Source organism: Pteropus vampyrus, unplaced genomic scaffold, assembly GCF_000151845.1.
Source record: "Pteropus vampyrus isolate Shadow unplaced genomic scaffold, Pvam_2.0 Scaffold214, whole genome shotgun sequence".
Classification (NCBI taxonomy): Eukaryota; Metazoa; Chordata; class Mammalia; order Chiroptera; family Pteropodidae; genus Pteropus; species Pteropus vampyrus.
The window spans coordinates 810,774-825,747 of NW_011888995.1; the positions used below are offsets into that span (position 1 = coordinate 810,774).

A 14,974-nucleotide genomic window follows, 5' to 3' on the forward strand; every position below is an offset into this window, starting at 1 on the left:
GAAGCAGAGGGCCGGAACCTTCCCACTGGCCCCAGAGAGGCCCACCGGGCCTGCTTCGCTTGATATGTCCGCAGCAAGGACACGTCCCCTCCGTATTCAGACCGAGGGGGAAGGTTCTTCCCTTCGTTACGGTTTCTTTGGTTTCTGAGCCTAACCGACATCTCTCTTCCATCTCTGCAAGTGGACCACAAGTGCTCCGTGTCCGGGATGGAGTGTGGCTCCTCAGGGACCTGCGTCACTGCCTCTCAGTGGTGCGACGGGGTCCTGAACTGCCCCAGCGGGGAGGACGAGAACCGGTGTGGTGAGTCGGGGGACTGTGCACTTGGCCTTGGGAAGGCGCCGCCCTGCCCTGCCCTGGGGACACCAGCGCCTGGGGTCCACCCTGTACGGGGCACGATGGTGCAGGCCTGTGTCCCTCACATGGACCCCTGGTGTGCTGCAGCTGCGTCCGCGTGCCATTCCCTTTTATGGCCGCGTGTCACCCCGCCGTGCGCACGGGCCACATTTTGTGTGTCGGTCTGTCGGCGGACGCCTGCGTTGTTTCTGCCTTTCGGCTGTGCAAACCGCCGCCGGTGGGCAATCGCGCATAAGTTTTGTCTGTTTTCAGTCCTTTTGGGTACAGAGCACTTTTTGAGGAGAGACTAGATTTTCAGCATCCTTCCTGTGTGGTCCTCACCCTCAGGAACCCGGCAAGGCCACCTCCGAGGCTTCGCGTCCCAGGGCGGGTGGGGCTCACGTGGCGACTGGGGTGACTGCCGGAAGCTCACGGAGCATCTCCCATTTTGCAGTTCGCCTCTATGGACCAAACTTCATCCTTCAGGTGTACTCGTCCCAGAGGAAGTCCTGGTACCCCGTGTGCCAGGACGATTGGAGTGAGAGCTACGGGAGGGCGGCGTGCCAGGACATGGGCTACAGGTGAGCCGGAGCCCGCGGCCTCGGGGGAGCTGGGGCTCCGTGATGACGTGAGAAGGGCCAGTGTTTCTCTCCGTGCCCCACGGGAAGTTGTCTCCTTCCCAAAGCCGATTTGGGGAACCAGCTCTCTCCCCTGCATCTGGTGACGTGGCTCCCTGCCACTCAGCGCTGCCTTGACCTCCATCCACTCTTAGTTACTCAGAATCGCCCAGTGCTGCGGTCACCAGGGGCCGGCCTGCTGACTGAGGGCCTCCCTGCGTGGGGGCTGGGGTTGGGAGTTGAGTGGGGAGAGCTGGGTGGGGGAGGTCAGCAGGATTAGATACTGCATGACCTTCACGGCATGCACATGGGAGGCATCGAAGCTCTTTGAACAGGAGAGAAGTGATCATCGGATTCATACCTAAGAGAGCCTGTCTCTGCACACAGCACCCAGAAGGCTGGAGGGGAGGAGGGAGAGTCCCCTCCTGCAGAGTCCCAGCCGGGGGCTCACCGCAGCATCTCTGGGGCATGCTCGGAAGCCATCTGGCCTCACGGGGAAGAGCCGTGGGGTTTCGTTACTGCCCCCTCTAACTTGGCGTGTCCCGGTATGACTTCTGTGCAATTCTTGGGCGCTTTCCATAGGCCAGTTTTCAAAATGGATTACCACTTGCTCAGAACCTGAATGAGAGAGTGGCCACCCCCACCACGGTTCAGGACCTGTGTTTACAACTGCGGGCATTGTAACACCTGTGCATTTGGTTAGATCATGTGTGTTCATTTCTCTATCCAAACTGGATTAGAAACAGGGCCGACGGAGGGCTTTGACCTGACACTTTGGGGTCACCAGATGGGAAGATGGTTACAACACAGTCATCTGATTGGAATTTGGGATTTTGTTTTCCGAAACGCGAAGGCACTCCTCTTAATCCGGACATCATGCAAGAGACGTTTTATTAGATGGCGTAGGACGTGTGGCTGCTTACGACCTAACCACCACTTTAAATAAGATTTTCTGTCTCTTACAGGAACAGTTTTTACACTAGTCAAGGAACAGCAGATGACAGCGGGGCCACCAGCTTCATGAAGGTCAACAGAAGTGCAGACGACACCGACCTCTATAAAAAACTCTACCACAGGTACCGGGGCTCCCTTTTCTCCCTGGGAAAGAGCTGTAGTGGGAAGACTGGGGCGCACGGCAGGGGGCGCTGTGGGGTCTGGCCGCTCTGAGCTGCAGCGCGGGGTTTGGCCGAGGAGACTGGAGCGTGAGCAGGACCTGTCGCCTTGAGTGGCTCCGGGCCCGCTGTGAGGACGCGGCTGGGGGACGCGGCTGGGGGACACGGCTGGGGGACGCGGCTGGGGGACGCGGCTGGGGGACGCGGCTGGGGGACGCGGCTGGGGTCTGCGTGCCCTTTCGTTTCTTTCTTCTGCCCTCGAGGCTGTTGGATGGCGCTGCAGAGCTGCGAATTCACGTCACTGATTTTCTTCACGCTCCATACCTTAGAGGCGCACCTACTGTGTGTCAGAGAGTGTCTCCAACCCGAGAGAGCACCTCGGGGCCCCAGAGGGGTGACCAGCTCACCCTGGTTGCCCGGGACTTCGTCCTGCTCCCCAGAGCCGTCAGTCCCAGGCGGCAGTGATGGTCGATCCCCAGCCCCAACCCTGGTGTCAGATGATGTCCAGTCAGGCGGCGGATGGGACAGGTAGCTCAGTTCAGCCACCGCTTCCTGTACCTCCAAGCCGACTTGCGGTCCTGGGCGGGTCACAGTGTGTCCTGTGGGTGGAAATGAACCCAAACGAGTCACGTGATTGACGGCCTAATTGGTTAGGAGGGTAGGGAAGAGGGCCGGTCGGGCCTGAGCTACTGGTCTTGTTTTGCGTGTTTGAAACGCTCGCAGTCTTTCTGGGATCCTTATGATCTGAATGGTCTTTAGTGTAAAAGACAGTGTCCTTTGTGCAAGCCTTCCTCAGCGCCCGGGTCCCCGTCCCTCCTCCCCAGGCGGCTAGCCAGGCCTTGACCTCCGTGCCCGGCCAGGTGCCCTTCTCGGGGAGAGCAGACTCATCACTCAGCTCCTCCTTTCCTGTGAGTAGGCAGTGGGGAGCAGGTTTGCATTCCTGGTGGCCGCTGGCTGAGGTGCCCGGCGGGTGACTTCCGCCTGAGCCTGGCTGTCCCAGGGAATGTGACGGGATGAGGCCAGGAGGAACGCTCGCTGCCAGGTGTACCCATCAAAACAGTGGGGCTGCGGTTAGCTCGTCACAGAAACTAAACACAGCTGCCTGGGCCCTTTGGGAATGCCGAGTGTCTCTTTGCCTTCCCTGGTGACACGGATTCAGGGCTGAGCCGGGGAGGGGAGGCTGCGGTCCCGGCTCTCGGTGACAGCCGGGGGAACACACGCGGCCGCTGGCTGCAGCGTCTGGAGGAAAGGAGAGAAGGCCACGTGGTGTCTCGTACACGTGCCGGGGGTGGGGAGACGTCTTTCTTTTTGATTTCCAGAGTCACCCTTTGGTCCCCAAGTCTCTCTGTGCCCAGTGGGGGCTCGTCTGGGCGGCCGCTGTGTGCCCCGTGCTGGTGGCTGCTCAGCGGTGCTTCCGTGTGGAGGAGAATTGATCTTAAGATGCTTAGAAAACATCTCTTCACGGGGACGCGTCTTCTCTTGGCACGGCCCCGCCCCACAGCCAAGACCACCAGGACACACCTGTAGCCCTTGGACCTAGGGGTGGGGGCGTCTCAGTAGGCGGGTGTCATAAAGGACTTCTAGGGTTTGGCCTTGTGCCGGGTCGTTTGGGGGAAGGTTGAGGAAGCAGGGTCTGCTTGCTCTGGATTGCATGCTGTCAGGAAGCCAGGCTGGTTCTTGGATTGGTGTCTTGATGCTCTTTTTCTAGAAGGAGGGTGGCCTGAAGCAGGCTACCTCTGGGATTGGCAAAGGCGCTGTGGTCACTGGTGTTAGAGCAGGGGGGCTGGCGGTCACCGTTTGGACCTGTGCAGATGGGACTGTGCGGTGGGTGTGTTTGTATCCCGCTCCGGCACGTCACAGTGCTCCGGCCCGATGCCGGTGCCCTGTGGCACTGTGTCCGCGTGAATGCATGGGTGTCGGGGCAGTGTCCCTCCTCCTCGGCATTCTGGGAGGAGAGTTCACGCCTCAGTCATTTCTCCTCCATCTCTGATCTGAAAGGTTTACCTCCCCAACCAGAAATTTTGCTTCTGCTCCCGGGCAAGTAATTGATCGTATTGTTTCCTGGGCAATAAATGCAATGCATCGTGGGAAACCACAGTTTACACATGGCTTCCTTAGGAGGTTAGAGGACGATTCTGAATTCCGAGGATGCAAATAATGGATGATGTTATTGCGTGCTCATTACCTTCACGACCGCCCTGAGAGTGGGTGCTAGCATGAGCCCTTTCTGCAGGTGGGGAAACCGAGGCACAGAGCATTTCAGCACCTTGCTCACAACCACACACATGGGATTTGGACCCCGTGCTCAGTGTCTGCTTGTCCCACTGTCCCCCATATAGATTTACTCCCCTTATTTGAGTCTTCAGTCGTGGACCTTTCTATGCTGGGGGGTGAGGGCGGGGCAGGGCACTGAGCACACTGCAGAAACCGCTCATTGCTAAGTATTTTGAGAGTCGAGTGTCCCCTCGTTTGTTGTGACCACGATTTTCTCTCTTCCTTTGCAGTGACGTCTGTTCTTCAAAGACAGTGGTTTCTCTGCGCTGTATAGGTGAGTCTTGGTTTTCCTTTTAGTGTTTCTGAATAAGAGACGTTCTACACCGTCAGACACGTATCCGCTGCGTCTTTGGGGATGTGGAGAGAGAAGGGGCCCAGTCTTGTGCCACTTTGAGGTGGAGCTGGAGGCCCGTGGGTGTCCCATTCTTTGTTCAGATTACTCATGGTTCCCCAGCCTTTTACCGGCGGGGAGGAGGGGAGGGTGCCATTTCTGTGCCCTTTCTCTGGGACGGCCCTGTCCTCGTCCCTATGGGATCTTGGTCCTGAAGCTCAGCTTTTCTGATTGAAGAGGTGAGCCTAGCAGATACTCCCGGTGGACACATGTCCCAGTGGGCTTGGCAGTGACTTCTCAGCCAGGCTGTGCTCAAGCTTCCTTAGGGACCAAGAAGATATGTGCCTTCCCCAGCCCCGCGCCCGGCCCCGCCCCCTCCCTGGCCCCGCCCCCAGTTCTGCCCCCCCCCCCCCCCCCCCCCCCCCCCCCCCCCCCCCCCCCCCCCCCCCCCCCCCCCCCCCCCCCCCCCCCCCCCCCCCCCCCCCGAAGCCCTCCCTGGCTGTGTCGGAATTGTGGGCCTCTGAGCATTCAGTCCCTCTAGGACTCCAGGACATCCAGGGCCTTTGTTAGCCGCGACCCCCAGTGGGGTGTCTGGAATCACAGTGTCAGCAGAACTGGCTCTTCCTTGGGGGGCATCAAGGGGGCTTGAGGGGCGTCCTCTCATCCCCCCCAACCAAAAAGAGACTAGGACACATTCTCTAAAAGTCACACCCCAAGCACACAGGAGTAAGAGGTGGCGATAGTTGTCTGCTAGCCCGGCGGGACCTTTGGGACGGGAGCTGTCCCGGCACACGCAGTGCGGGCAGGTGTCGGGGAGGTGCAGGGTGGCCCTGACCGCGCTGTGCTTGTTGCTTGCAGAATGCGGGGTCAACACCAGGAAGGGCCTGAGCCGCCAGAGTCGGATCGTGGGCGGGACGAACGCTGCCTCGGGGGACTGGCCCTGGCAGGTCAGCCTACACGTCCAGGGCACCCACGTCTGCGGAGGGTCCATCATCACCCCCTACTGGATAGTGACAGCCGCCCACTGCGTGGAGGAGTACGTTCACGGCGGGACCAGGGCTCCTGGGGTGGGAGGTGGCTCCGTGGCCATGTGACCTTGAGCGAAGTCTTGACCTCTTTGAGCTCTGTTGCTCCTGTGTAAGCGAGGATTCTAATGGCACCCGTGTCCTGGCGTCGCTGGGAGGGTCAGGTGAGTTAGTGCACGTGAGGCACGTGGCCAAGCCCGTCCCTCCAGCAGGCGTGCACGGGCGTCCACTGCACAGGGATGCAGAGTGGGACCAGGATGTCACTGTCCTCTGCCGCCCTCTTGGGAGCTCTGGTCTCTCTTAGATGGTTGTCTCTGGAGTGCGCACACTCAGACATGCTCGGGGGCCTCACACTGCCCGGCTGGAAGTACCCCGTGGCCACAGCGTCGCCCACGCCGACGGGTAGAGAGGGCGAGGGTGCGCATAATTTATAGCAAGAGCTTTTGTCAAAGACACCGTCCCCTTCCTTTGTTCTTAAACACAGAGTTCTTTTTGTTGCGTGTCTATTTTGGCGGAAACTCCACTCACCGGCGCTATTTTTCTGGTTTAGAGTGAGGCCAGGCCCGGCTGAGCTGTGTGGGCTCTGGACAGTTCACCCGAGGTGTCTGACTGGGGTGTCTGTACCCTAAGACAGGTGCCTGCTCTTCCCAAGGGCCTTGTGCAGGTGGAAGGAAGCAGCGTTTATGACCAGGGCTCGTTCCTCCCCTCCACCCCCACCCCCCATCACTCTGCGGGCTTGCTAGAATTTGGGGTGTGCTTAAAGGGAAACCCCCAGATAAAGGTGATGCCTTGATGGCTGGTGACTTGGAGTCACTGCACGTTTATTCATCACATTTATTAAGCAGCTACTGTGTGCGGGGAAATGCCCCAGCATGGAAAGATAGTTAAGACTCAGCCCTCCCAGAAGCCGGGTTTAAACCCTCAGAGAGGCATTGGGGCCCAGTGAATCCCCGGGGTGTGGCGGGGCCGCGGGTCCCGGAGGCGCAGACTCACCCAGGAGGCGAGGCGGGGGCGGAGCGAGGGCAGGCGTGCGGGCCTCCCCTCCGCGACCGTGGGCCAGCCGTGCCACCCCAGGGAGGTCGCCACAGGGGCGCTCGGCATCGGTGACTCCGGCCACCCAGCGCGCCCATGCTTGTCTCCCAGACCTCTGAACAACCCGCGGTACTGGACGGCCTTCGCCGGCATTCTGCGGCAATCCTTCATGTTCTACGGCAGTGGCTACCGGGTAGAAAAAGTGATCTCTCACCCAAATTATGACTCCAACACCAAGAACAACGACATCGCGCTCATGAAGCTGCAGGCGCCCCTGACTTTTACCGGTACCCGCGTTCGCAGCCGGGCCCGCCGGTGGGGGAGGGTGGCTGGAAGCGGACCCTGTCGCGATGCACGGAGGGAGGGGACCCGCGTTGCGTCAGGGTGGCGTAGGCGGGGCGAGGGGCGGGGGGGGGCACTCGGCAGGGGCGCTCGGCAGGAGCTGGACGCCCTGGATGTGCCTGGTGCTGAGGGAGCCGGAACCCCACCCCCGCCTCGCCCTTCTACGCCGTGTAGGGGGTCGTTCACCCGTCAGGTGAAGGCACTGCTGACGCCTGGGGCCGGGTCATTCCTCGTGGTGGGGCTGTCCCAGATGCCAGGAGCTACCCCCCTAGTTGTGACAAGCAAAGATGTCTCCAGACGTCCCCTGGGGACAAAATCACGTCCAGTTGACAACTGCTGGTTGCATAATTAGTAAAGATACTTCAATTTTTCACATAAACTCTGAAAGTAAAATGCTTTAAAATAATGACTTAAAGCTATAAGAACGGCAGGCTTTCCCTTAGCTTCTTATTCCAGCCCTGTGCTTGTGCACCCAGGGACCCAGCATGCTCCACCCCACCTGCCTGCAGAAGCCGCAAAAGCACATGCCCCGCTCCAGGTGCAGAGGTAGAAAGTAGAAAGCCAGTCGTTGGGTGGTGGCCTCCAGCACTTCCCTGCCTGTCAGCTTTTTGGCCACTGCCACAAGTGTGTCTTTTCTACCCTCTGTTAGCTGGAGACACCGTGTATTTTTAATTTCTATTTCTTGAACACTTAAGTTTGAAGAAAAGTTAATTGTGTATTTTTGGAAACAGAGCTAGCAAATAATTCCATTTGTAAGTCGCATGCCTTCTGCAGGGACTGTCTTTCCTGTTGGAAGAAGGGGCTGGTGGGGACAGAAAGTGGGGGTGCCAGGACCCGTTGGAAGTTAGAGTTGTCCTTGGGCGGCAGAGAGGTGGTTACAGACTCAGCAGTGAACGCTGGGGGATGGTCCAGCTAGAGACTGTCACCGGGGGCCTTCCGGCCCCCAGACTCACTCACGGTGGTTTTTTTCTCGAAACAGACAAAGTGAGACCTGTGTGTCTGCCCAACCCGGGCCTGATGCTGGAGCCCACACAGCCCTGCTGGATCACTGGGTGGGGGGCCACCTACGAGAAAGGTGAGCGCGGGGTTGAAGTGGCAAGTCGGGTCTCAATCGTGGTTCTGTTGCTAAATGATTGGATGACTTGAGGCGATTCGCTCCGTCTTCGTGCCTCAGTTTCCCCACCTGCTCCATGGGAAAAATCAGCTCCGCCCTAACACACAGTGTTCCTTTTAAGATCAAGTCGAACGATGTGTAGAAACTGCTTTTTGAAGGATAAAGGCCATGCAGATATGAGAGGTATAATGCCGCCTTGTGTTCATGTCCTGTTGTTGCTAACGGGCCAGCCTGGGCATCACTGCCCTTTGATAGCTGAGAGATAATGGACGTGGTGAAGATGGGCCTTTGTCCTCCTGCCCTAATTCCACAGAGAGGAAGAAGCAGCCAGACTTCCTGGCCCAGGCCTGCTCAGCTTCTTTAAGTTACAGTGCGGTTTCATCACAGATAATAGTTTTCAAAAGCAGGGACCCTGGCTCTTTGGTTTTTGTGGAGCATTGGAAGCGCTTAGCGGCGCAAAGAAGCATTTTATGTCCTGCTTATACCCTTCGAAAAAGCGTGTGGGGCACACGCACAACGAATCCCTTAGAACAAGGTGCAGAGTACGAGGGCTGGGTGATGTGGGGGTGTTTCAGAGGGACCGTGGTGGCAGCCGGCATCCTGGCGTGCCGTCTAACGGGCGTTGCTGTGGCTGGTTGAGCTTCGCAGCGGGCAAGGCTTCACAGCAGCCGCGACGGAAAGGAAAATGGGCAGGTGTTTGCAGAGCGGCTGCTACAGCGAGACTGCGCCAGCGAACGAGATGAGACCTAAGTCTCTGCCCTCAGGAAGTTCGCCGTCCCGTGTGGATGTCTGGGGCAGGGTGGTCGGACAAACAGGAAATGTACGTGGGGCTGCTTTGAAGAGGTGGTGGTCAGGGAAGGCTTCTCGGAAGAGGTGACATTGGAGCTGAGCTCTGAATGACGAGAATGTTTAAGGAACAGAAGGGCTAGTGTGGCCGGGGCACGGTGAGCTAAGGACAAGGGGCAGGCTGAGACCAGGTGGTGTGGGGCCTCATAGGCGACAGCGAAGACACTGGCTCCTCCTCGTGAGACAGGGAACCGTTGGGAGGTGTCAAGCAGAGGCGTCACGTATTGTGATACTGTGTGAGGAGTCATGGAACAGGTGTGGCGAGGGGTGGCGAGGGGTCCTCCGTGACAGGGTGGCGGCCCAGACTGGGTGGCGGGCGTGACAGTGAAGAGACCGAGCACGTTGGGACAGGGCCGCCAGAGCTGCAGATGGGCTGAATGTCAGCGGAGAGAGAGTGAGAAGTGTGGGGAGGAAACTGCTAGCTTTGTGCCGGGAGCCCCAGCGCGGGCGGCCTGGGCCACGGGACATGTGGTGAGGCTGTGGGGTGCAGGGGTGTGCAGTGCGACGTTCTGGGCGAGCACATGACAACTGAGGTGCCCGGAGAGATCCACGTGGAGGAAGCAGGGTGGGGCGGAGACACTCAGCACCCACAGTTGTTTTTAGAAGTTAGCGAGGTGAGGCAGTGTGTGTGTGGGGGGGAGGGTTGGGCTAAGTTGGGGAACACTTAGGAGCTCCTGGTGCAACCGGGAACCGTCCAGTGAGGGAGCGATGGACGAGGAAAACCGATCCCGCAGAACCACGTTGGTGGGTGATGAGGGTGGAAGATTCTAGAACACAGGTAGGGTTCCCTAGCTCCAGAGGCAGGAAGTCTTTCTCCCGGAAACCAGACCCCCGAGCTGCATGAAGCACAGAACCGCCGCTTGGAAGGGTGACCCAGGCTCCCCAGGCTTGGGAGGGACAGCGCCACCGTCTGGGTCGGTGGTGGCACCTCTCCAAGAGGACGTCCGCTCTTCCCGGGAGAGCAGCGGGCACTGATTGCTGGCGACACGGTTTGTCTCAGGGAAAACCTCGGACGTGCTGAACGCCGCCATGGTGCCCCTGATCGAGCCCTGGAGGTGTAACAACAGATACGTCTACAACAACCTGGTCACGCCGGCCATGATCTGCGCAGGGTACCTGCAGGGGACTGTCGATTCCTGCCAGGTAATCGCAGCTATGTATCAGCCTCCGGGCCTGTCGATTAGGAGAACCACGACCCCCACGTCCCCAGGGCACGGCGCCAGCTCTGGGGCAGCTGTGGGAGGTGACGGTGTGACAGTTTCTGTGCCACCAGCAACACCCACATGCCGCTGCTTCCTCCGAAAGACATTAATGTCTCAAAGCGCCAGAGGAACAGAAATAAGTATTTTGACTATTTTAAGTACGGACACCGATTTTTTTCTAGCAACTCTTAGCTAATAGAGACTACAGTTCATCTCTGTTACAGTCTCTTCGGAGGATTACGTTACCCTTACCTACCTCCTCGGAGACGTGAAACCCGCACACCCACTCAGCCCCGCCCACTCGCCCTGCCCCCTGGGGGTCCCGCCCACTCGGGCCCTGCCACTCAGGCCCCGCCGCTCAGGCCCCGCCCACCCAGGCCCCGCCACTCAGGCCCCGCCCGCTCAGGCCCCGCCCACCCAGGCCCCGCCACTCAGGGCCCACCACTCAGGCCCCGCCCATCCAGGCCCAATCACCCAGGGCCTGTCCACTCAGGCCCCACCCACGCGAGCCCCTACCCTGTCTGCAAGGTCGATGGCGTGCCCTGGGTGCTGTTTGAAATTCTGCTCTCTACAACTTGCTGTGTCCCTCAGGGTGACAGTGGTGGTCCTCTGGTCACTTTGAAGAGCAGCATCTGGTGGCTGATTGGGGACACGAGCTGGGGGTCCGGCTGTGCCAAGGCCTACAGGCCAGGAGTGTACGGAAACGTGACGGTATTCACGGACTGGATCTACCGACAGATGAGGGTAACTTTCCGTCCCCCTCCCGACTGGGTTCTCTCCCTCGCTGTGCCAAAGCCCGATGTCCACGAGGCGCGGTCCGGCTGCAGCAAGGTGGCCGACAGCTGTCGGCGAGGTGCAGGCACCGCCCCCTTAACCGCGGTGCGCAGCCAGCGTCACGTCCCTCCCTGTCGCTGCTCCCTGGCCGGCCTCCCTGGCACGCTCCCCAGCGGCAGGGCCGGGTCCGCGCGAGCCCTCGCGCCCTGCCGGCCGCGCTTAGTTCCCGCTCAGTCGGCTCCACTCAGGCCTCACTAAATCCAGCTTTTGGTGACAGGCAGAGACCAGAGGGACGCAAGTTAGCCAGATGGGTCGTGACTGTGTTCTGTCCTTTCTGGGCTGTGGCGTGTACCCTGGGCAAGTCCCAAAGTCGGGGGGTGTGGGGGGCGGTGTGTGTGAAGGAGCAGCTGGAGTTCTCTCGTACAGACAGAGGTTGTGAAGACAGCGTGCCAGGGGACCCCTGTGACCCCGCCCTGTGGGACTCATGGCCTGAGCACACCGCTGAGCATAGCCCTCTCCTCTGGCACTGCCCAGATCCGGGGTGGCAGCCAGATCTCGCCTCGCCTCACCTCAGGGGCCCCGGGACTGGCGGTCTTCAAGGCTGGGCTGCTGGTGAAAGAAGATGTTCTATCTTGTCTCAAGTGTCCAGCGTGGGTGGCGGGGGGAGGTGACCCTGCGTGGGATGCTGGGTGGCAGGAGAGCCACACTGTTACCCGCCGGTGCCCGTCGAGCTTGGTTTTTCCCGGCAGAGGCCTGTGTTCCAGCTGTGCTGAGCAGTTGGCTTCCCCAGGCACCCCATGCCCGGCCCCCAGGGACCCTGTGCACGTCCCCCGCCACCCTCCCCCCCCAGGCCTGACACACATTGCTGTCCCGTTCTCTGTCTGGAGCTCCTCGGCCTCATTGTCAGCCTAACTTCTTGACCTACAGGCTGCAGGGAGAAAATATCCCTTTGTCCCATTCAGCTTGTTGGTTTTGTGCGTAAGTGCCTTGTGCCGATCTAGGGGAAAAAATCATTTTCCACCTTTGTTTGCCTTAAGAAAATAACTTCATCTCTTTTTTCTTTTCGAACAGGCGAACAGCTAAGCCATGAAGGCACCGTTCCACAAGCGAACGAAGGGAGTGAAGGACTGAGTTCCAATTCCTTGTGCATAATACATTTTTAGAAATGATTCGAAGGTCCTTTCACTTTTATTAACTAGTGAACTTGTCTGTCTTTGGCACGCTCCACAGTTCTGTGCAGGCTGCCATGGCTCCTCCTCGGACCCGTGCTCCCTGACCTCTTATCCAAAAGGGGTGACCGGCCGGGCTGGGCGTGGGCGCCTAGGGCCAATGCAGAGCAAAGGGATGGAATTCTGCCCACTGGGACCTCCCTTCTGAGCCCATTCAGGGCCATATTTGGAGCCACATGGGGCTGGACCTCTTGGCTGCTGGACAGCTTATGATAGAAAAGAAAGCCAGGTGGGACCTGCAGGGGCCACCCTCGGAGGCCTCCGCTGAGGAAGGCCACCGTCAGGGGCCACCGCTAGGCAGGGCCATCTGGGTAGCTGTCACCCCACAAGAATTTTCACTGGTCGTTCTTTAGTGCCTTCTTAACAGCCCTGGAGGGTGGCTGGAAATAAGGGACCGGCCCTTCACGGGTGGTGACTTGACAGTCACTTGAAAAGGCATCAGAAACCTTCTCTTCTTACGGGGGTGAGAGTGTAGACGGAGCCCTTGGAGCCAGGGCCGGCACTGCAGACGCGTTCACCCCGGGGCACGGCTGGGGCAGGTGGCCACGGCCTGTGGGTGAGGTTCCACCCGGGGAGTCCAGCCACACCCCGACCCTCCTGCCAGCCTCCTTGGAGATCTGCATGCCCCCGCGGTCCTCACAGGAGGGCTGAGTGGGCGGCCGTGCCGACTTTCTTCGGGTCTGCTAATCACAGGAAATTGTCTCCTGGGGAAATCAGGGCTGCGTGATTAAAGGTTTACTGTTTCCACGTGACGTTTCCACACGTTGCTACCTCAGTCCCGGGGGATCGCAGCTGTGACGCTCCGAGTAGCCCCTACGTTTGGTTCTTTGAAGCCGTCGTCCTCGGCACGGACGCTCGAGCTGCTTCCACAGTGACCGGCTCCTCATTTCACGTTCTGTAAATGCGTTTGCTGAAGCACGTGCTCAGGACGGAGCAGAGAAAGGTGTGTTTCGGAGCCCCTGTGGCCCCCTCCAGCCCTTTATCCCCCCACGCCCCAGAGAAGGGCCAAGTGGGAGGCACACCTGCTCCCCCCAGGCCCCGCCTCTGCTCCCCACACTGGCTTCCAAGGACGGAACACACGGACATGCTACCACGAGGACTTAACCTTGGCCCGACAGGCCGTGCAGCCCCAACCACAGGGTGTTTGCTCCACGTGCCTCAGGGACAGCGACATCCCCAAGGGCCACAGCGCCGAGGTGCCTGCTTCCCAAGCCGGGATTTAAAAGGCCTCGCCGCCGTGAGAATGTGTTCTTTCCTTAGTGCTTAGTGCTTCTTTTTTATTTATGTGACCCCTGTTTGTCTTCTGTTTTGTATCTTTTTTTAACTGTAAAATTTAATTGTGAAATATTGTACAAATAAATTATACTTTGTTTCCCCCAATATGTTTGGAGTCTTTGGAGCCCTGCTTCACCTCCGATGAGAATGTGCACGTAGGGACACTCACCTCCTCTGCCATTCGCATGTTCCCGAAAGCACCGCTAGTATTGATTTGGGGGTTACAACTAAATTTTAGTGAGTAGGCGGCGAATTCACAAATAAGGCGTCTGTGCACGGTGATGACGTACATACCTAAAAATGTCCATGGGGCAGTTGACAATCTTCCATGATCAGTATTTGTTTGGGATTCACCTTGCGAATGGTTTTGCTTTAGAACGAGGTAAGGCTTCACCCAGAGCCTGATTTCGCAAAAAGCCACAAATCCCAGGACCACAGCCCCTTGGGGGCTTCTGTGGCTCCCGCTGGCTTCCACCTGCCAAGTGTGTGTGTCTTTGCTTCTGCTTGACAAGGACAGTGATCGAGGCTGGTGTCCTGTAGCGTGTAGTTAGGCACAAACCCAGAAAGCCATTTGAGCAAGCGCCTTGCGTCTCCCCTGCCCACCCCCTCCCACCGCACTTACGAAGCACCTGTAGCGTGCCGGATCTCATGGACCCCAAAACGCAGGCTTCCGCTCAGTTCAACTGCCCCCCACCGCTCACCTTGCGCTGCTCCAAACTCAGCTCCACCCTGCGGGTCGACCGAGTCCCAGAGTGCCTGGAGCGAGGGTCCATGAGCGGGCCCTGCTGATCGTCTAGCATATTCTGTGTGGGCCGATGGGCCGTCAGGTGGGTACGACTGAACAGGCAGCAGAATCTGGGGACACAGTACTGATCCTGGCACTGCCTCTCACGGGCGGGAGACTGGGGTGTGGGTGTAGGAGGGCCTGAGCCCTGCCGCCCTCTGAAGGAGTCACCCAAAGTGGACAGGGACAGGCTTCCCTCTGGATGCTGGTCTGGTAGGGACAGGCTGGGCACGCGCCCAGATCGACTCCCCGGGAAATCCCTGGTCTGAGCACATGACACCAGCTTCCTCCCTCCACCCTCTCTGGGAACGCCAGGAAAACTAACAGCGAAGGAGAATACTGCTACCTCAGTTTCTGGTCTGGGCAGAAACTTCCTCGGAGGCAGGACGCCTGGTACCGGGACAGTGACTCAGGGGCGCCCTTCACCATGATCGACGGGGGTTCCCAGCCCACCTGCGGGCGGGCGTCTGGCCCCTGGGGGAGGCGCAGTCGGTGCTGATTAGACCTTGAGCAGGGCTCTTGTTACCCCGGCACCCCCAAGCCTAAGTGAATTCTCAAGCTGTGTCAGAGCACGGAGCCTCGGGGAGCGTCAGAAAGGATCTGAGTGGGGGAGGGGACGGTGTAGCTAGTGCACCCCTCCCGCCCCCACAGGCCCCCACAAGTGGTTGTCCAGCTTGGCCAGA

At 59.2% G+C, this 14,974-nt stretch overlaps 1 protein-coding gene across 1 annotated transcript in view; it reads left to right on the forward strand.

Annotated features, from left to right (window-relative positions):
- TMPRSS2 (transmembrane protease, serine 2) overlaps nt 1–12,564 on the forward strand; it is a 36,199-nt gene extending 23,635 nt beyond the window's left edge. The window contains exons 3-12 of the mRNA XM_023538199.1: nt 101–301; nt 789–915; nt 1,917–2,027; nt 4,568–4,611; nt 5,527–5,704; nt 6,837–7,012; nt 8,047–8,142; nt 10,028–10,170; nt 10,821–10,973; nt 12,075–12,564. Coding sequence (XP_023393967.1) covers nt 101–301; nt 789–915; nt 1,917–2,027; nt 4,568–4,611; nt 5,527–5,704; nt 6,837–7,012; nt 8,047–8,142; nt 10,028–10,170; nt 10,821–10,973; nt 12,075–12,086 — 1,241 coding nt within the window. The 3' untranslated portion in view covers nt 12,087–12,564. The remainder of the gene's footprint in view (nt 1–100; nt 302–788; nt 916–1,916; nt 2,028–4,567; nt 4,612–5,526; nt 5,705–6,836; nt 7,013–8,046; nt 8,143–10,027; nt 10,171–10,820; nt 10,974–12,074) is intronic.
- The last annotated feature ends 2,410 nt before the right edge of the window (nt 12,565–14,974 follow it).